We start from the raw sequence: 17,630 nt of genomic DNA, 5'->3' as shown, positions 1-17,630 counted from the left end.
TCAGATCTGGAAGTTGAACATCTGGGGTCAGGTTAATCACTGCCAAGCATCCCGTTTCTGCTAAAATTCCAGGGCGAGGAGTCTAATTGGCCATAGCTCTTTCCTATTTTGCTGTACTACTCCCACTCCCCCAGGCAGCCTTTGCTTCTTCATAGCTCCTGAGTGTGAGTGCCTGCTGTCAGGAAAAGGCTTCCCAGATGATGCACGGCCAGCTCCTTTTCTCTTCTCAATACTGAATCAAGTTTATGGTGCCTATTCCTCATCAGACTGTTATCACACACGGAGGTGGACAAATGTGATTTAAAGCAGATTGTAGCACCAGCCAGTGACTGCTCCTAGCCCTAATCAACACCCTCTCACTCCCTGGAGAAGACACTTTGGACTTTAATGGGCACTTTTGACTCGTTCTCTAGCTGGGGAAACACAGTCTTTTTGCTCCTTTTTACAGAATGACAGCCACAGAGACTCTGAGTATATAACAACCAACAGAGTTTGTTACACCAATTTTATTATTGTCTTACTTACCTGATTGTTGCATCCTTGCCACCATGCTATGAGATTGGCAGATATATAACGTTGAGTTTCAGAGAGAAGAAAATGCAAGGCTACAAAGGGAGAAACAGATGAAAATTGCTTCACAGGCCTGCTGTGCTCCAAAGCCAGAGCTCGTCACCATTACACGTACCAAGTTCTTAGGGGGAATGATTTCCTAGTGTCTCCTGGGGGCTGTAATCTGACTTGTATGTGTACGAAGGTGGCAGTTCTTTTTTTTTTTTTTTTTTTTTTTTTTTTTTTTTGGTTCTCTTTTTCAGAGCTGGGGACCGAACCCAGGGCCTTGCACTTCTACCACTGAGCTAAATCCCCAGCCCCGAAGGTGGCAGTTCTTAAAGACTGCAGCGATGGCTGCTGCTGGGGAGGTGCGTTTAGATGAGTGGGGAAGAGCTGGTCCCTCTGCCCCTGAGCAGGATATAACTCACACCGTGTCAGCTTCAGTTGCTGACTGAATGGTTCAGTGGTTTGGGGGATCCTGGCAGGAATGTTTTCCTTGCCCTAGAATGCTTGTGTGATAGGAACCTAGGAGAAGAATGGGTGTGTTTGTCTGGCTTTATGGCTTTGAATGCTGATAATTTGTAGACAGGGAATACAGGGGCATCAGGACTGTGGAGTGGGGGGCAGATGTGGAGGAGGAATGGCTGGAAGAGAAAGCAGGCCCGTGGAACAGAGAACAACTTTGTTTATCAAAGGGTGGGATGCGGGTGTGGAGGAAAGCTTTGCAGCCAAGCTGTGGAGACAGAGTGGGACTGCTGGGCTGGCTGCCAATACCAGCCACTGCCAAGGGACTGTGATGGCGACTGCTTGTAAGATACTTGGAAACGGGGGATGTACTAGTCCCAAGAGAAAGGACAGAACATATATACAGGTCCAAACACTTGAGGACTCCTTTGTGTCCCTTAAGTCAAGATAGCGAGGAAAAGGGTTGGCACTGCCAGCCCAGGGTCTGGATGATAGCCACACACCTGCAGACCCCACCGTGCAATAGTGAGCGCTTGGAGCGAGAGCTGGCTGATTAAGGGACAGAGCATTATTATTTGTGCTTGCTGCATTGCTCGGCTGGTTACCAGACGGATGTCAACAGCATTCTATCCGCCTTCCTTGTTATGCTCCACCTTAGCTTATCCCCACACTACTACTCCATGCAGACAGCATAGGAAATCAGCAGTAAAACCCCTTTTCTCTCTCAACAACTTAAGTAGCCAGCAAGTACTATTATAAGGAGTGGTCTTCACCCCCAGGCACACTACTTCCTACGAGATTCATCATCAAGCAAGTGGCACAGAAGTGCCTGGCACCTCCTAGGGCCAGGCCTTAGGATGAGATGCCATTATGGTTTCTCATGAGAGAGCATACGGCAGCCTCTCCCAGGTAGCACAGAAGAACTTGACAGGATTGGGGCAGATGGTACAGCCCTAGGAAAACCCCTGTGCTTGGAATTCAAAAGCCCTGGCTCTTTCTTACTATGCTACTTCAGGAGAGTCATACAGAAGTGTGTGGTTCATCTCACAGTTATCAGGAAAATGCCTGTGAAAGGGCCTTTCTTTATGTTAGGAGCAGTCAGTGGCTGCTCTGAACCTTCATTCCCACACAGGAACAAAGGAGATTTTGACTAATACACTTTTTTTAATTGGGAGGATGAGGCTATATATATAGTGCTAAAAGTACCCAGCATTCAACATGTAGTAGAATGGCTGGTAAGGGTTTTAGAGTGGATACTCAAAAAGAATTTGTTTGTTAATCAGTCTGGGACAGTAGTAATAAAGTCATAAAGGCCATTGGATTAGAACAGTGAGGAACTTGAATTAGCCATCACAGCTTACAGCCGCTCATATAGCAAACTGAGAGTCTCCTTGCTTTGTCAGCATGTCTGGGCCTCTTTACCTAAACATTCTCTATCCCCAGGGTCCCCAAAGTATAAAGTGTGGCCAGATTTGGTCCTGACTGCTAGAGCCAAGCTTCCTAAACTATTTGTCACATCCCTGCATGAGGCTGTGTAACTGAATGTGAGGGCATTACTAAAAGATTTTTAAACCTTCAACAAGTAGACATTATTTCAAAATCAAACTCCCTGTGTATCCTTTGTGTCTCCCTGTGAGCGCTGGCTGTACTCTGGCGGCCCATGAGCATGTTGCTCAGAGCATCCCTCATGCCTAGCTTCTAAACGCTCGTTTGATAACACATTGATAGCACACGCCCTCATACATAAGTATTGCCAGAGATACCTTGGCTTAGATCCCACGCTACTATAGTTTTTGCTCTTCGAGAAACAAGATGGCTTAGTTATAGGAAACGAAGACTGAGTATCCTCCTAATCATTCTTCATTGTTTTAAGTGTCAAATTAGATGTTTTTAGATTATGCAAAGTTTTATTTTAGCCAGGTATGGTAGAACATGTCTTGAAACCTTAGCATTTAGAGGACAGAGTCAGAAGAACTGAGAGTTTGAAGGCCATCTTCACCACACACCGAGATCAAAGCCAGCCTGGGCTATATGAGACCTTTTTTTTTTTTTTTTTTAAGTTTGCTGTTTGAGTTTCTAACTTGAAATTAATTTTGAAAAAAATGTTAAATTCATTTGACTTGGAATTAGGGCATAATTTTTAACAATTTATGAAATAACCCTAAATATACTTCTGCCACTTCATACCTAAACCATTGATGGCTATAAGATCAAGATATCAAGTAAGCCAGATGTGTTAGAACATTCATTTAATCCCCAAACTCAGGAGGCAGAGATGAGCAAGACTGAATTTGAGGCCATCCTGTTTTATGTAGTAAGTTCTAGACCAGCCAGGGTCTAGAAACTTGGTCTCCAAAAAAAAAAAAAAAAAAAGGCATTAACTCTGAAAACTTTGGTTCATGTCCTGCAGTGTCATCTACACAGAAGCAATTTAATTCTTCATAAAAATAGCAAGCATGTCTATCTCATTTATTCAACATGGATTTTTTATCTTTAACAAATGGTAAGATTACATGCCAAAGAATTGCCTTAAGTTTATTAGGACTAGAGAAAAGCACTTTCTAGGGTAAAGTACTTATAGCATGAGGACCTCTAGTTCAGTTATCTGTACTCGTGAGAAAACCCGGGAATGTCTGTAGCCACAGCACTGAGTGAGAGCAGAGACAGGCAAGTCCCTAGAGTTTGCTGGCCAGCTAGTCTAGCCAAATTAGTGAGATTTGGACTTCAATTAGAGACTAGTATCCCTAAAAAATAAGGTGGAGAACAATAGTAAAATGCACAGTGTCAACCTTGGGCTCCTTATGTATCCCTTACACACACACCTTACACACACACACACACACACACACACATACACACACACCTTACACACACAGCACCACATACACCAATACATAAAAAGAATAGAAATAAGATGAATTCCACTATGGTTTATTATTAGTATTATTAGATTTGTATACCTGTTTTATTACCTGTGTATCTGGAGTCCTGTAAGAATTCATCAGGCAAGAAGTCATGTGTAAATAGTTCAAGAAGCCTGTCTGTTCTGCATGAGCCAACTATCCTGGATACTAGAAGAGCCTTGGGAAGCTAGTCCAGGTTCCAGGTTCTCGTCCCACCACTAGCTAGATGTATTTTGGTGGGCCAATCCCCTCTCAGCTGTTGAACTTGAGTTTCTCGGCTGTATGTAGCTAGTGATTGTTTCACCCAGCTCTTAGGGTTGCGAATGCACAGAAGGTGCCCAGCACAAAGCCTCTTGTGGTATAAAGTCTCAGCAAGTGTTTCCTTCTACCCTGGGCTGAAGTCAGGAATGCCAGAAGATGTTTTTATTGTATATAATCTCAGCCTTGCTAGAAACAGGGAATTAGACAAACATAATTGGAAGCGTTTTCCACATTGTGGCTGAGGCTCTCAGAGAGTCACCATGGCAGCTGTCATTGATACTGCAGACTTCATCTCCACAAAAGCTGTGTCTTAATATTGTCACATCCCTCCTCTTTCTACCCCAGAGCTCCTTCAGCTCTTGTTAGCATAACCAGGCAAACATTTTGCAGAGGAAGCCCTAAAAGCTTACAAGGGTCAAATGACTCCCAGAATCTCACAGCTGTATGTGGTAGAGTTGCATTCGAACCTGGTTTTACTTGACTGTCTGACCTTGGAAACAGCAATTTACATAATCTATACTGGCTGCTATACAAAGCGTGGATTTCCCCGTGGGCTCCCTCTCCCGCAAGTGGAGCTTCTTTCCTATCATAGATAACATCTGTGTGGCCTTCCAGGCCTTTGCTTGTATCCAAGGTAAAAACCTGTATCTGTTCTCCAGATTTAGTGATGAAGGGATGGAGGTGATTGAACGACTCATCTACCTGTATCACAAGTTCCATCAGCTAAAGGTCAGCAATGAGGAGTATGCATGCATGAAAGCAATTAACTTCCTGAATCAAGGTGAGTCGGTGGGAGGGCAAGAGCAGTGGTTTGTATTATGTATTTATTTTTGCCAGTAAGCTTTGCCCTTCTGTATCACATACACAACTCCCAATCCCCCCACCCCCACTTCCCACCCCTAGGACTGTCACAGAATCTGTCACACCATGTGACCATCAGTCTTGGAAGGCCTACATTTCCCCTAGTCATGGCCCTGCTACTCTACAGTGCAAGGCATTCTTAGTTTTGGTTTTGTGTGTGTGTGTGTGGTTTTTTTTTTTTTAAATCTAAATGCCACAATCTCTATAACTCACAGAGGAAGGAAGAGGATTCACTTTGTTTAGTCAGTTTTAATGCATTTAAACACAGACACCAAGGACAGAACATGCGTCATTTAAAATATGTACAAGTTTACTAGCAACTGAAGAGCAGGGTGACTGATGAGGCTGCTGGAGATAAGGCTGGTTGACAGGCTGACCATGGCTCTCATGTCGCAGGGAAGAGTGGTGGCACACAGACCTCCGTGTGCACATGAAGCCCGCTCTTCCATCAGAGGAGTCCAATGATTTATAGGCATATTGCCAACAAGTGGCATGTGACAGTTACTGGTAACTGGCTTGTGAGAGAAAATTGGTGTTCTTTTATAAAAAGTAGCATACAAATGCCCCACTCCCAGAGTGGACCTGAGAGATTTTGTTCCTGTAGCTTTAAAAGTGCTCTGTTTTCCAATCTGGGGACTTTTCATCGGTCCTTCCTTTCTACCACTATTCCCCACTCAACCTTGCAGTGCTGTATAAACCTACTGCTCCTGTCTGTATTCCATCAAGCATTTATCAGGCAACCTACATGCCTTCTCCAGCCAAGCCCTATACCATGTGGTAAGGATATTGCAGAGGTTGGGGGAAGGAGAAAGATAAAACCCAGGCCAACCCTCAGGTCCCTGAAAAATCCACATCCCAGTAACACTCAACACATTAATTGTACTATAAATGGGATAAGATTGGTAGAACTTCTTAGAGGAGGAAAAATGTTTGTAGACCCCAAAGATTTGGTATACTTTACATGCAGAATGCTTTATTCATTTCCTGTACTTTAGACGTGTGTGTGTACATCAAGACAGAATAGTAAGAACACAGGGGCATTGGAGATGATACGTGTCAGGCTCCAGACAACCTCTGCTTCAAAGATGCTCAGAAGGGTTATGGGTAAGGAGGTAGTCACTTGTTCACACTTGCTGGTGCCTGTCTTGTGCCACCATACCCTTTATTAAGATCTTAGCACTCTAGGGTACTGGCAAAGGGCTGTCTTTTACATATTTTTCCTTTTCTATCTTTATTTTCCCTTATCTGGATCTTAGTTTCTCCACATTAGAAAAAGAAAAATCTTTGTTATGACCGTATTTAACAATGTCTAATTTTTTACAAATCTGATTTCCACCCCCTCATTCCTTAGCTGATTTTTTTGTTTTTATTTTTTTCAGATATCAGGGGTCTGAGCAGTGCCTCACAGCTGGAACAACTGAACAAGCGGTATTGGTACATTTGTCAGGATTTCACTGAATATAAATATACACATCAGCCAAACCGCTTTCCTGATCTGATGATGTGCTTGCCAGAGATCCGATACATCGCAGGTAATGTTCTGGGTCCAGGCTTCCATCCTCCCTTGCTTCTCCAAGCTTGTGAAGGGATTGAGAAGAGCAGTGCTCATGGGATGCTCACTCTAGGCTGTCACCAACTGTAGACAGTTACTACCCTTGCCCTCAGAAACGTTCTGTTGTAAAAGGGAGTCAGTGTCTCATTTTAGGAAAGAGAAACTGGCATTTCCCAGGCTCCTGGGCTGTGCAGGTAATGTGGATGAGGAAAAGCAAGCTGTGTCCAGTCTGTCCTGAATTTTTTTTTTTGAAATAATTTTATTCAAACAACCTTTTTTAAGATTTATTTTATGTATGTGAGTACACCGTCACTCTCTTCAGACACACCTGAAGAAGGCATCAGATCCCATTATAGATGGTTGTGAGCCACCATGTGGTTGCTGGGAATTGAACTCAGGACCTCTGGAAGAGCAGACAGTGCTCCTAACTTCTGAACCATCTCTCCAGCCCCGAACTGTACACTTGTAGATAATGAGTTTTATATGGGAATTATATGACAACTTTTAAAGACTTTATTTCATAGGATTGCACAAACTCTTTCCAGGGCTGCATACAGTGGTGCCTTTAAGCTTTCGTGTGTTGCATGTTGTGTTGGTGGCCTTGCTCCCTCTGCTGAGCTGACAGTGATAGGTCTGTTTCAGTGCATAACCTTGGCTCCTTGTTGTTGCTTTATGACATTTAATGAGGACTCTTGGTTTTGTTGTCCAGCACTCACTGGAAAAATGTTTATACTGGGTTTGTTTGTTTGTTTGATTGTTTGTATTTTCCAGTAAAATTTAGCAGCACAACTTTTAAAGGAAAACATGTCTGACAGGTTTTTTTCTTCTCTATTTCTTGAGCCACAGAGCAGTCTAGCAGATGTAGTCTGGACCTGGCAGTATTTTCAATCACCCGGAAAGCTTTTGAAACACAACAGTGTTTAGTAGGTGGCATCTGCAGACATTCTGACTTAACTGGTATGGGGTGCAGGCCCAGCCCCAGCATTTAGTGCCCTCAGGGTGAGGCTGAGGTGCAGGCAGGGAGAACTGCAGCCTGGGTACTTTGATGGCTGTGTTTGTGGACTGACAGCTCTGAGAAGTTTGTCAGTGAAAAAAAGCCTATCAAACTTTTTTTTTTTTTTCCGGAGCTGGGGACCGAACCCAGGGCCTTGCGCTTGCTAGGCAAGCGCTCTACCACTGAGCTAAATTCCCAACCCTCCTGTCAAACTTTTTATCTCCAGACTTTTCAAATGTATTGGGCCCTGTAGTTCTTCCCCTTGCTTCCCTAGTACTTTTATTAATCACTTACTCTGTTTTGAAGAGTAATGTTTTATAGAATGCTAGAGAGTTGGTAGGAAGCAAGTTTCCTGCAGTCTTTTAGCTGTGAAAAGCTCAGTAGGACCCCCTCTCCATTTCAGCTGTAAAATGCGAGTGGGGTATGGGGGTAAAAGGCAATTACAGACAGGAACATTGAGTCTGAATGAGACACTGCATTAAACTGACTGGCACAGAGCAAGTGCAGCAGACAGGAGAGTGAGTGCAGACACCTGACATTGTCACACCCTTGTGGCCTTTTCAGCACTTCTGATACTTGCCTCATCCTGTACCAAGGCAGTCCAGCAGCCCGAGTGGAGACTAGACAGGTTTTCCTTCCCTACTGGCCGCTGCTAACTCCTGTCTCTTCCCTTCACCTAGGCAAGATGGTGAATGTGCCCCTGGAGCAGCTGCCCCTCCTCTTTAAGGTGGTGCTGCACTCCTGCAAGACAAGCACAGTGAAGGAGTGACCTGTGCCCTGCACCTCCTTGGACCACCCGCGGTGCCTTGGGTAGGCAGGACAGGCTCCAGAGGAAAGGGCCAGAGACCAGATGGAGACTGTGGAGCAGCTTCCTCCATCGCAAGGAGACTTGTTTGTTTGTCTGTTTTTAACCTCATTTTTCTATATATTTATTTCACGACAGAGTTGAATGTATGGCCTTCAACATGATGCACATGCTTTTGTGTGAATGCAGCAGATGCATTTCCTTGCAGTTTACAGAATGTGAAGATGTTTAATGTTACCGTGTTGTCATTGTTTAGAGATAGGGGTTTTTTTGTATTTTGAGGGAGAGGGTGGGATGGACTAGGTGACTATTTCCATAATGTTGACAAAGACAACTACCTCAGTGGAAACGGGTGTATGACCATCCCTACCTTTTCCACACTTTCTCAGCAGATATACACTTGTCTGTTAGAGAGCACACTGCCTTTTTTATAGCCACAGACTTCTGAGTAAAAGAATACACCAAAGGAGCCAAGTGGTATAGGGAGATTGACTAATGGCCAGTGGGATGTCTGAGAGGCCATTTTGATTTTAATCCTCAACATTTGATGAGGATTTACCATCATCTGGTCCCACAGGCTGGAAGGACAGAAAGTCTGCCCGACCTTCTGCTGCACCCCTCCCCCACACGCTGTTGGCTGTGGCTGCTGCTGTCATGTTTTCATCAGGTAGAGCCCTGACAGTCAGTCAGTCTGTAGGGCTTGCCTCCCAGCGCCCTTATGGCTCATAGCTGCCTGGTTTCCTGACCCAGGTCTACCAGGCCTACCTCCTTCAGACTCCGTCCCTCCCTCTTATGAATTTGACTTCCTGTCAGTCCTTTAGAAAGGCAGCAGGAAAATGCCATGTTCTGAATTCTGATGACATTTCTGATTTGTTCTTCTTTAAATTGTTTCCCTTAAAAGGTAAGGGGTGGCGAAGGCCAGGCTGCTGAGAGAGTAAAGACTCCTTTGGAAGTCCATGTTCTCACCCCACCTTATCCCCACAACCAAATCCAAAACTGCCATTTTTTAACAGTAGAAAGGGCCAGAAACTTTGCTCCTAAATTTTGTTGTAAAGTTCTCCCATTATTTCCAAAATGAGATGCATTTGCCAGGCTCTAGAACAGAAAGCCAAGACCCAGAGAAGCCCAGCTATTCCTCCCAAGTATTATCAGTGGTCTGGCCTACCACAGTTTGCAGGGATGGAGCCAGAAGCACCTAGAAGGGAAAGGGGCTTTAAACTACCTCATGTTTCTAAGGGCTTGACTGCTGCTTCTGCAGATGCAGCCTGAACCCCCTGTGCTTTACTGCCTACCCCATCTAGTTCTAGGAAGAGTTCTTGCCCTCCAGACTTTGGCCAGGACCAACTAGGTTTGTCTTAGAGTTATTTCAGCTGCTTTCCCCTTTGCCTGTACCAGGCTGTCCTACCACCAGTACCCCAGACAGATGCTCCACTGGCTTGTATCCCTTGATGGGGCCTGCCTCACCCACATTATCTCTTTAGCCTGCTTTGTCAGGAACTGTTTACGCTTCCCCAGTGGAGCCTATTAACTTACCCAGGAGGCCACCGCATCCTGTGCCTCCTAGGTAGTCTCCACTTGTCAGGTTTTCTCTCTAGTGAAATATTACGGGTACCAGCAAAGTGACAATATGTCCTTTGATGTCCAAAGTTCAAAGCATTATTTCTTCTCATCCTTATTCCCCAGGAGAGAGAGAGAGAGAGAGAGAGAGAGAGAGAGAGAGATGTGTTCCTCAAGATTCCAGATAGAATGTTTTTCACATGTTTATGGGAAGATATATGTATTGGTGTGTCTGTCTGTTTCTGAGCTCACAATCTTTTCTTGTTTGCCTGAATTTTTATATTTAACCAACCAGATCACGTTATTTGGCTCCGGGTCAGATTCTCAGCTGCTTTCCTCAAGCTAGAAATCAGAGACACAGATCAGAGACAGTGCCTGTGTGCACACAGCAGCTTTCTTTGCTTAGACCTCCATTTGTCAAATTGTTAGTTTTTTAAATTGCTTTTCAAATTAGCATTTTACCTGTTGTGTTGGATGTCAAAGCTCTGATGAGACAAGAACATATCTCTCCAATAATGTAGTATTAAACAGAGCAAGTTGTTAATTTGTAGAGTGGGGGAAAGGTTCTGCAAGTTGCCATTGTACAAATCCATTTTTACAAATGTTTGCAGCAGATTCCACAGAACAAAGAGCCCATTCATTGCCAAGAGCCCTGCAGAATCTCTGAGCCAAGTGGCTGTGTGTTCCGAGCTGGAGCCTGACCTGTGGACCGCCTTTAATGTCTTCTGCACCCAGGCCTTTTATGACATGGGCTTCTTTTAAACAGGGTAAAGTAAATGTGATGCATTGCAAACTCAGGTATTATGAGGAGAAGGTAGGAGTGTAGCTAGCAGCGTGGAGACATTAGGTCAGCCACTAGATGTATTTGTGATTTTGGTTTGAAGGACACAGAGAAAGGTTGGAGGAGGAGGTTTGGTATGCTTGTTTTTTGCCTTTTTTCCTTATAATGTTTGGTTAACAGGCAGCCTTTTAGCTAGTGGAAGAAGGAAAAACTTGTGCATGTTATATCTCATTCCTCTCTCTCCTGACCCCTCTGACCCAGGCCACTGAAAGTACTCACTTTGAATGAGAATTTTTCTACCATAAAAATAATAAAGCCCCCAAAGCCATGTGGAAAAGGAGAACCCACCTCCTTGCACTATGCCGAAACATACAGGTTTCCCCTTCCTTTTCTTATGTTTACTTTCTTGACCCAAGACTGAAGTGGAGTCTTGGAGCTTTGTAATTCCTGTTCTCTGCTCCTTTTATAGACCATCTGTGTCCTCTGCAAGGTTTGCTAGTCTCACCCTTAGTTTGGAGAAATTCCCTACACCTCATCTCAAAGCACTCTACCTGGCTTCGGACACCCAGTGCCCAGGGCCAACCTACAAGTGAAGGAGGCAGGCCTCTAGGGTAGAGGGAAGTAGGCAGGAACCTCCCTGTCCTGATCTTAGAACAGTGGAAGTGTAGGAGAACACCCACACATCTCTGGCTTTAGAATACTGGGGTTTTTTTGTTTGTTTGTTTTTTAATTGCAGTTGTTTTAAGAAATTCATCCTTTTGGACCAGCCGTTCCACTAAACTTGGTTCTTTTTCTTTACTGCTTTTTTTAAACTTGAAAAAAGAAAGAAAAAAAAAAGAAAGAAAAGAAAGCCCACTAACTGACTCCCCCACCTTGGTCTGTGGGAATGCCCGCACCCTCTGCCGTCCATCCTCCTCCCTTCTCCTCATGCAGTGTCTGTGAAGTAGAGTCTTATCTGTTTCTTAGGATGAAAAACGGCAATCAACCCACCAGGTGCTGGAAACTGGTCAGCCTTGAAGCAGGCATTTCTGGGACCACAGCTCAGGGATGTGTATTTAATTACAGGGTCCCCAGAAAGCCCTCTCTTGGCTGCCACAAGTAGCATCTTTCCTGGACTTGAGAGTCAGGCCCTGACAACCTCCTCAGAGTGAGCAGCCCCAGGCTGAACTGAAAGCAAGTTTGCCTTGCCTATTGGTCTGGGCTTCCTCAACACTTTTGACCGTCCTACACATTAGTCTTTCTGGTGCTCGCTCATGAGAAGCCTAGACCCTCTGCCCAGGACAAACCCTTTTCTTATCCGGCAGTCCTAAATACACCTTGCTTTGGGTGTCAGCTGCAGGCTCAAGTGAAAGATGTGGGAAAGGCTAGGGCCTGCTCCAAACCCAAGAAAACTGTGCTACTGGTGGAAGCTAGTCTTCTAAACCCTGAAGCCAGCCCTGCCAGCCAGAGGGTTCTCTTGCTCTTTGCTGACCTTTTTCTTAGCCGAAATATAATAGATGATAATGTTTTTTATCAAGTTTCCATGGGGGGGAAAAAGACTACCTCTTGAGTGACATCCTGGTTGATTCCTCTCTTGAGGAGTCCTGTGGGAAAAGACTGCTGTAGCTCCCGTGCTGTTTACATGTTTCTGTCGGGAACAAAACCCTGGACTGTTGTGTTTTTGTCTGTGCTGCCATCCCAGGCCTGTGATAGGAGCTTGTGGCTGTATTGTAATGTCTGGGCAGTGTCTGGGGAGTCCTTTCCACCTGCCCAGCTAGGGACAGGCCATGGCTGCTAGACGAGGCCTGTACCCCCCTTCCTATGCTCCATAGCTTGGATTTCAGGGACTCTGATGGCAAGTGAGTGCGTCGTGAACCTACCTCAGGCTACCTCCCAGTCCTCCCACAGTTCTGTGTAGGAATCGAATGAATGGATGTCTCTGAGCCCTTGTTCCCAAAGGGCCGGCCAAGGGCTGCCTGCCAGCCTGGCTCCATCAACCCTGCATGACCAAATGATAGTTGGCGGGCTCTGCAGGCTGCTCAGGCCCTCTGCTACCTCCCACACTTGCCTGCTGGCAAGAAGTGGGCCCTGTTCTGTGAATTGACTACCTGTGGAAATGTGACCAATTAGTATGAAATGCATGTTTAGCAAGTGTTAGGTACTGTATTTGAACCAATAAATGTGAATCCTCTGCACATGCCATCTGTCTGTGAAGCTTATCTGGGGCTCGGGGGAGGGAGGGCCTGCTGTCCTGAGGCATGAACTCCTGCTCATAGCCAACACCACCCCCATCGCTGTTGCTGAGGGCTTGGCAGAAAATGGTCGGCTCCTGAACCTCAGGAACCAGCGAGTGCCTGCAGCCTGCCAGGCACTGTGCTGATTTTCTAAACCCAGACCACCATAAGTTTTGAGGACTATTGCCTCTTTTTGTAAATGAAGAAACCAAAGTTGAGAATGGTGAAAAGGCTTGCACAAGGTTCCCAGCCAAAAAAAGGCACAACTAGCAGATACCCTGGTCAGAGATACACAGACCTTAGAAGTACTGTGAGGAGAGTATTGGGACTTGGGATGGATATGGGTAGCAAGGAGGGGCTTCCCTGATGAGAAAGTGTCCAAGCTGAGAACTATCCACGAGGGCACTTTCTAAAATCCTATGAAACAAAAGAACATGAGGAAGGAACTGGGTTTGGGGACACCATGGGGGCCTGGAGCAGTGCTGGAAGGAGTTCGGAGTTTGTCTCAGCTGTGTCAGGGACAGCAGTGTGCCAGGCAGGGGTAGCCTGCCTTACCTGCTCGGTAAGAGGTCTAGCGGAAAACTATTAAGGTTCTCTATAACCTCTGTAGGATGTGAACAAATAGTGACTAAAAAGCCAAGGGACATGGAAGAGGCAACACAGGAAGTGTCTTGAACCCAGATCCACCCAGCTGCAAAACCCAGCCATCTTGTCCTGCTCACACACTCAGGCAGGGTGAGGGCTGTGAAGACAGAGGGAGGGTCCTCGATGGCAAGATAAAGGCCGGAAGAGTCTCATCAGTCTATTAAATTGTCCTGCATGAAACAGGAGCACCCAGCTGCCTTCTGTGCTCCATGCCCAGCACAAGGTACCAAAGAGCCCTTGAGGCTTGAAAGAGGTGATTTGAAACAAAGGGCCCACAGCAGCAGGAGGTAATAGGCTGTCTTCACAGCCTCACAAGAGGGAGCAGACAGAAACAGGCACAAGAAGAGAGTACCCCGGCTGCCTAGCGACAGTCACACCCTATAGCCACCTGCATCATGCCCTGTCATCCCTTTTGCTCGGAAGCAGACAGGCTGAGGGAAGTTTAACCACTTGCCTGAAATGACACATGAGCAAGCTGGAGAATTAACTTTTGAATTCAGGTCTATCTGATTCCAAAGTTACAACAGCTTCCTCCCTGTTCTTTCAGCAGCAGTTCTGTGCACAAATGGAGTTTGTAACAAAGCTGAGGAACAAACGGCCTTTGGTTGAACCTTTCGCTATTCGAAAACAAGCCAACCAATTAATCCCGTAAAGTATATCTAAGGCTCAACCAAGTCAGGCTGAAAAGTAATGATGTCCCAAGACCCCAACCTATATGATTTCTCTGAACAGAGTCACTCATGAAGGCTTTGTCAAAAAAGAAAGTTTTGTGAAGTGTGTGCCAGAAACTGAGGAATTACCACACTATCCCCAAATTCCCAAACCTCCTTTGCATATAGCCAAGGCTGTGGGAAGTCCTACCTGAAGAAATACCCCAGTTGGCCCAGCCAGGATGCACCAAAACTACCTGTTTGTCGGATTTACTTTTGTCTTCTGTAAAAGTCCTGTTGAGTCAGCATTCCATGGGGTAAAAATTAGGGGAGTGCTCTCCCAAATATCAAAGTTGCTTCTTAAGTAATGGTGAGCTTTGAGCTTCCTGGGGTGTGTCGTGACAGTCTAGGGAGAAAGAATGGAGGATTATAGCTTATCGGAAACCCCAGGTTCTGTTTCAGCACTAAAGTAGTAAGTGATATACACATAGCGTGGGCTGCTGTACCATGAGGTCACTTCCCAGAGCAACCCAGTGAAGTGTGTGCTGTAATGATCCCATTTTACAGAAAAGAAACCTAAAGCCCCAGACAATAAATAATTTGTATAAGGAGACCTAACAGGGAGCACTCAGGAAGGCATAAAAATAAATGTTGAGTGACTATTGGAAGTATCTATGTTCTCTGAGCTCCTCACCAGGCTGGAGAAGAACAAAGATATCTCTGTGTAGCCCGCAGTGAAATCTAGTGCTCCAGGTTCCAACAGCAGAGCCAGAAACATCCAGAAATGATGAGGCTGCTGGAATTGGATGATCTGGCTGCAGGAAGTCCTTTCCAACCTGTGCGCCAGTAGGAACATCAACAAGGGGCCTCAGTGCATCTCCTCCACGGTAGAGTTTGACATTGACCCAGATAGATGCCTCCCCGGTCCCCCCTGGCCCACCGGCATCAGTAGAGGATGGTACCTGTAACTCGGGGGTTTAGGAATGGCAATGGCTCTAACAGGCCTCACTGAAGTCCAGCCATACATGAAGGCTGTGTGCTGAAGCTGCAGCCCCTCCACCCCATCAGCAGAGACCAAACAAAGCCCAGAGCCTCCTCTCTGCCCGTCCTGGCCTTGGCCTGATGGCCCATCAGGAGTTTGGGTGCAATGACAATTAGCCTGCCAGCTCCTGTGGCAAAAGTGCCCAACTGCCAGACCCAGGGTTCCTGGAGACTTTGTTCCCTTGGCAACAAGTCTCACCATGGAGACCACAGCCCCATCCTTGCCCTCCTTGCAAGCTCCCTCTCCACAAGCCTTCCCTGCTCTACATCCAGTCCTTAGAGCAGGTAGGTAGAGCAGAGTGCCGTACGGAACAACAGGAGTCTGGTTCTGTGCATCTACTTTATGACTGGCAAAGCGCTGTGCCATGCCGCTGTCTCAGTTTGGTTGAGAGCCAGGCAGGCACCAGACCAAAGTCTCAAAGCAGATCAATGCAAGAGCTGAAACTTGCATCCAAAGCATCAGGTCTGGGATCCATAGGGGGGTGGGGGGTTAGTCCCTGTGGCCTCAGGCCTCAGTCTGATTTGAACTAGATAGCTGGGTAGACCCTCGCACAAACCCACAGCTCCTACTAGCAGAACAAACCATGGTTGCAACACTTTGAGGTCCAGGCTGGGTCCAGCATCAGTGGCAGAGGTGTGCTATTTTAAGCCAGGACTGGAGAGCCCCATGTGGGCACAGGGAAGGTGGGCCTTCGTCAGCTTCCCAGGAAGTCACCATGGCCTCCCTCCTTCCCTCCCACCCCCAGCAGTTTTCTGAGGCAGTCACTTCCCTACAAACAGGAAGGAGGTCCTTAGGCTAAGACCTCCAGTTCCAGTTTCCTCCTCTTCCCCATGCCCCGCCCCCAAGCCTCCTCCACTACATGGAAAAGCCCACAAAATCCTGCTTCATGTATCTACTGGGGATGGCTTCCTAGATGGGTGAGGGGAGCCTAAATGTTCCAGTTACTCCACTGTTCCCAGGACAGGCTTCTCCTTTCCTAGGCCCTTTGGTCCTCTCACCAGTCTGACTTTTCATGTACTTTCCCACTGAGGTTGGTCATCAAGTCAGAAGAGCAGAGATGTCTCTGAGATTTGGACTAATTCAGGGACCCTGGAAAAAAAAAGCAAAGAAAAATATATTAGAATATTGAAAGTAACAAAAACAAATTGGGGCACTCCAAGAGAAAGATAGGGAATAAACAGATTCATCAAGATAGAGAATCAGAGAAAGCCAAGGTACTGCAGTGGGCTTGGGCCCAGTGGCAGCTCTGACTACCTCCCAAGCTCAGGCCCAGTCTCAGAGCTGTGGGGGGCCCACTGGCTGCAGAACTGGAGAGGAATGTGGGGAGCAAGGCTGGGTCACCTCTTGAGGGCCAAGAGTGTGCGCTTTGAGATAAGCTGCCCCAGGAAGGGGCCACAGCTGTGCTGCACGCTCCAGGAGCATGGCAGAGAGGCCCAGGCCCAAGGCTGGAAGTTCAGCCCTGCCAGACACCCAGCACCTGCCTCTGCCTGGAGGGGCTCTACCGGGCTTCATTCTAGAAGGCTCTGAGTCCCTCTGACCCTGCCTTCCTTGGAAGTCATGTAGCTTCTAAGTGCATCTGTTGGAACAGCACCAGCCACCAAGAGGCACTCACCTGGCAGCTCCAGGTCTGGCTGCAGTCTTGGCTCAGGTTTGGAGGGTGGGAAGGGGATGAACAACACTAAGGGTTCTTGCAGAGCGGTAATGCTGGCAGGTTGGGATGCAGAGAGATATTGAGGCAGGCAGTTCAGAATGAACCCCAAATTGTCCCCCATGTGATTATTCTGTTCTCTCTCTCTCTCTCTTCCTCTCTCTCTCTCTCTCTATCTCTATCTCTATCTCCCCCCCTCCGTGTGTATGTGTGCGTGTGTGTGTCTACACACACTTCCTCCACACCTCCACTGTTGGAGCAGGGGTGCAGTGATGTATATATCTACAGTCGCCAGTCCCCAGACACTCCCTCCATAAGTTTCTGGCTCTCAGTCTTGAGAGGTAGCCACTGGAAGTGCTTGGTCTCTCCCACCCCTCTCCAGGTGGTCCAGCCTGTTGAGCCACTGGAGGAGGAAAAGCCAGCAGGTCTAATGAAGCCCCCCCCCACTCCCCACCACCCTCCTCATGATGCAGCTGAGGCTCCCGCTGGCCACGGCCTTGACCCAGCACTATGGACTTCTCTGACATTGGCATCGGATCTGAACATCTGGCAGCAGGCTGATAAGGGGTGCAGCGGAAACAGCCTCTGCTGCTGCCAGCAGGCCCGCCCCCTACACTGCCCAGAGCAGGGTCTCCACAGCTAGTTCCTTCTGTCTCCAGCTCCCTGGGCCCCTTGGCCTTTAGTTCATTTTCTGCCTCCATCTC

At 46.8% G+C, this 17,630-nt stretch overlaps 1 protein-coding gene and 1 long non-coding RNA gene across 10 annotated transcripts in view; one reads left to right on the top strand and one right to left on the bottom strand.

Moving 5' to 3' along the window:
* The window catches only part of Nr6a1 (nuclear receptor subfamily 6, group A, member 1), a 189,791-nt gene extending 176,889 nt beyond the window's left edge, over positions 1-12,902 (top strand). For 8 of the 9 annotated variants that reach the window (XM_039106243.2, XM_039106245.2, XM_039106244.2 and 5 more), the window contains 3 exons: positions 4,838-4,959; positions 6,419-6,571; positions 8,266-12,902. In XM_039106243.2, coding sequence (XP_038962171.2) covers positions 4,838-4,959; positions 6,419-6,571; positions 8,266-8,354 — 364 coding nt within the window. In that variant the 3' untranslated portion in view covers positions 8,355-12,902. Of the gene's footprint in view, positions 3,432-4,837; positions 4,960-6,418; positions 6,572-8,265 lie in introns of those variants that run through there. The other variant, XM_063284078.1, reaches the window with a different exon arrangement.
* A 1,588-nt stretch (positions 12,903-14,490) lies between these two features.
* On the bottom strand, positions 14,491-15,432 carry LOC134486088 (uncharacterized). Its single transcript, XR_010064779.1, has 2 exons — positions 15,199-15,432; positions 14,491-14,642 (listed from the first exon to the last, which is right to left on the bottom strand). It is a non-coding gene; the product is annotated as an uncharacterized LOC134486088 (long non-coding RNA).
* Positions 15,433-17,630: the final 2,198 nt, after the last annotated feature.

The sequence above is a fragment of the Rattus norvegicus genome, chromosome 3 (assembly GCF_036323735.1).
Source record: "Rattus norvegicus strain BN/NHsdMcwi chromosome 3, GRCr8, whole genome shotgun sequence".
Lineage (NCBI taxonomy): Eukaryota > Metazoa > Chordata > Mammalia > Rodentia > Muridae > Rattus > Rattus norvegicus.
This window is presented reverse-complemented; position numbering and strand designations above follow the sequence as displayed.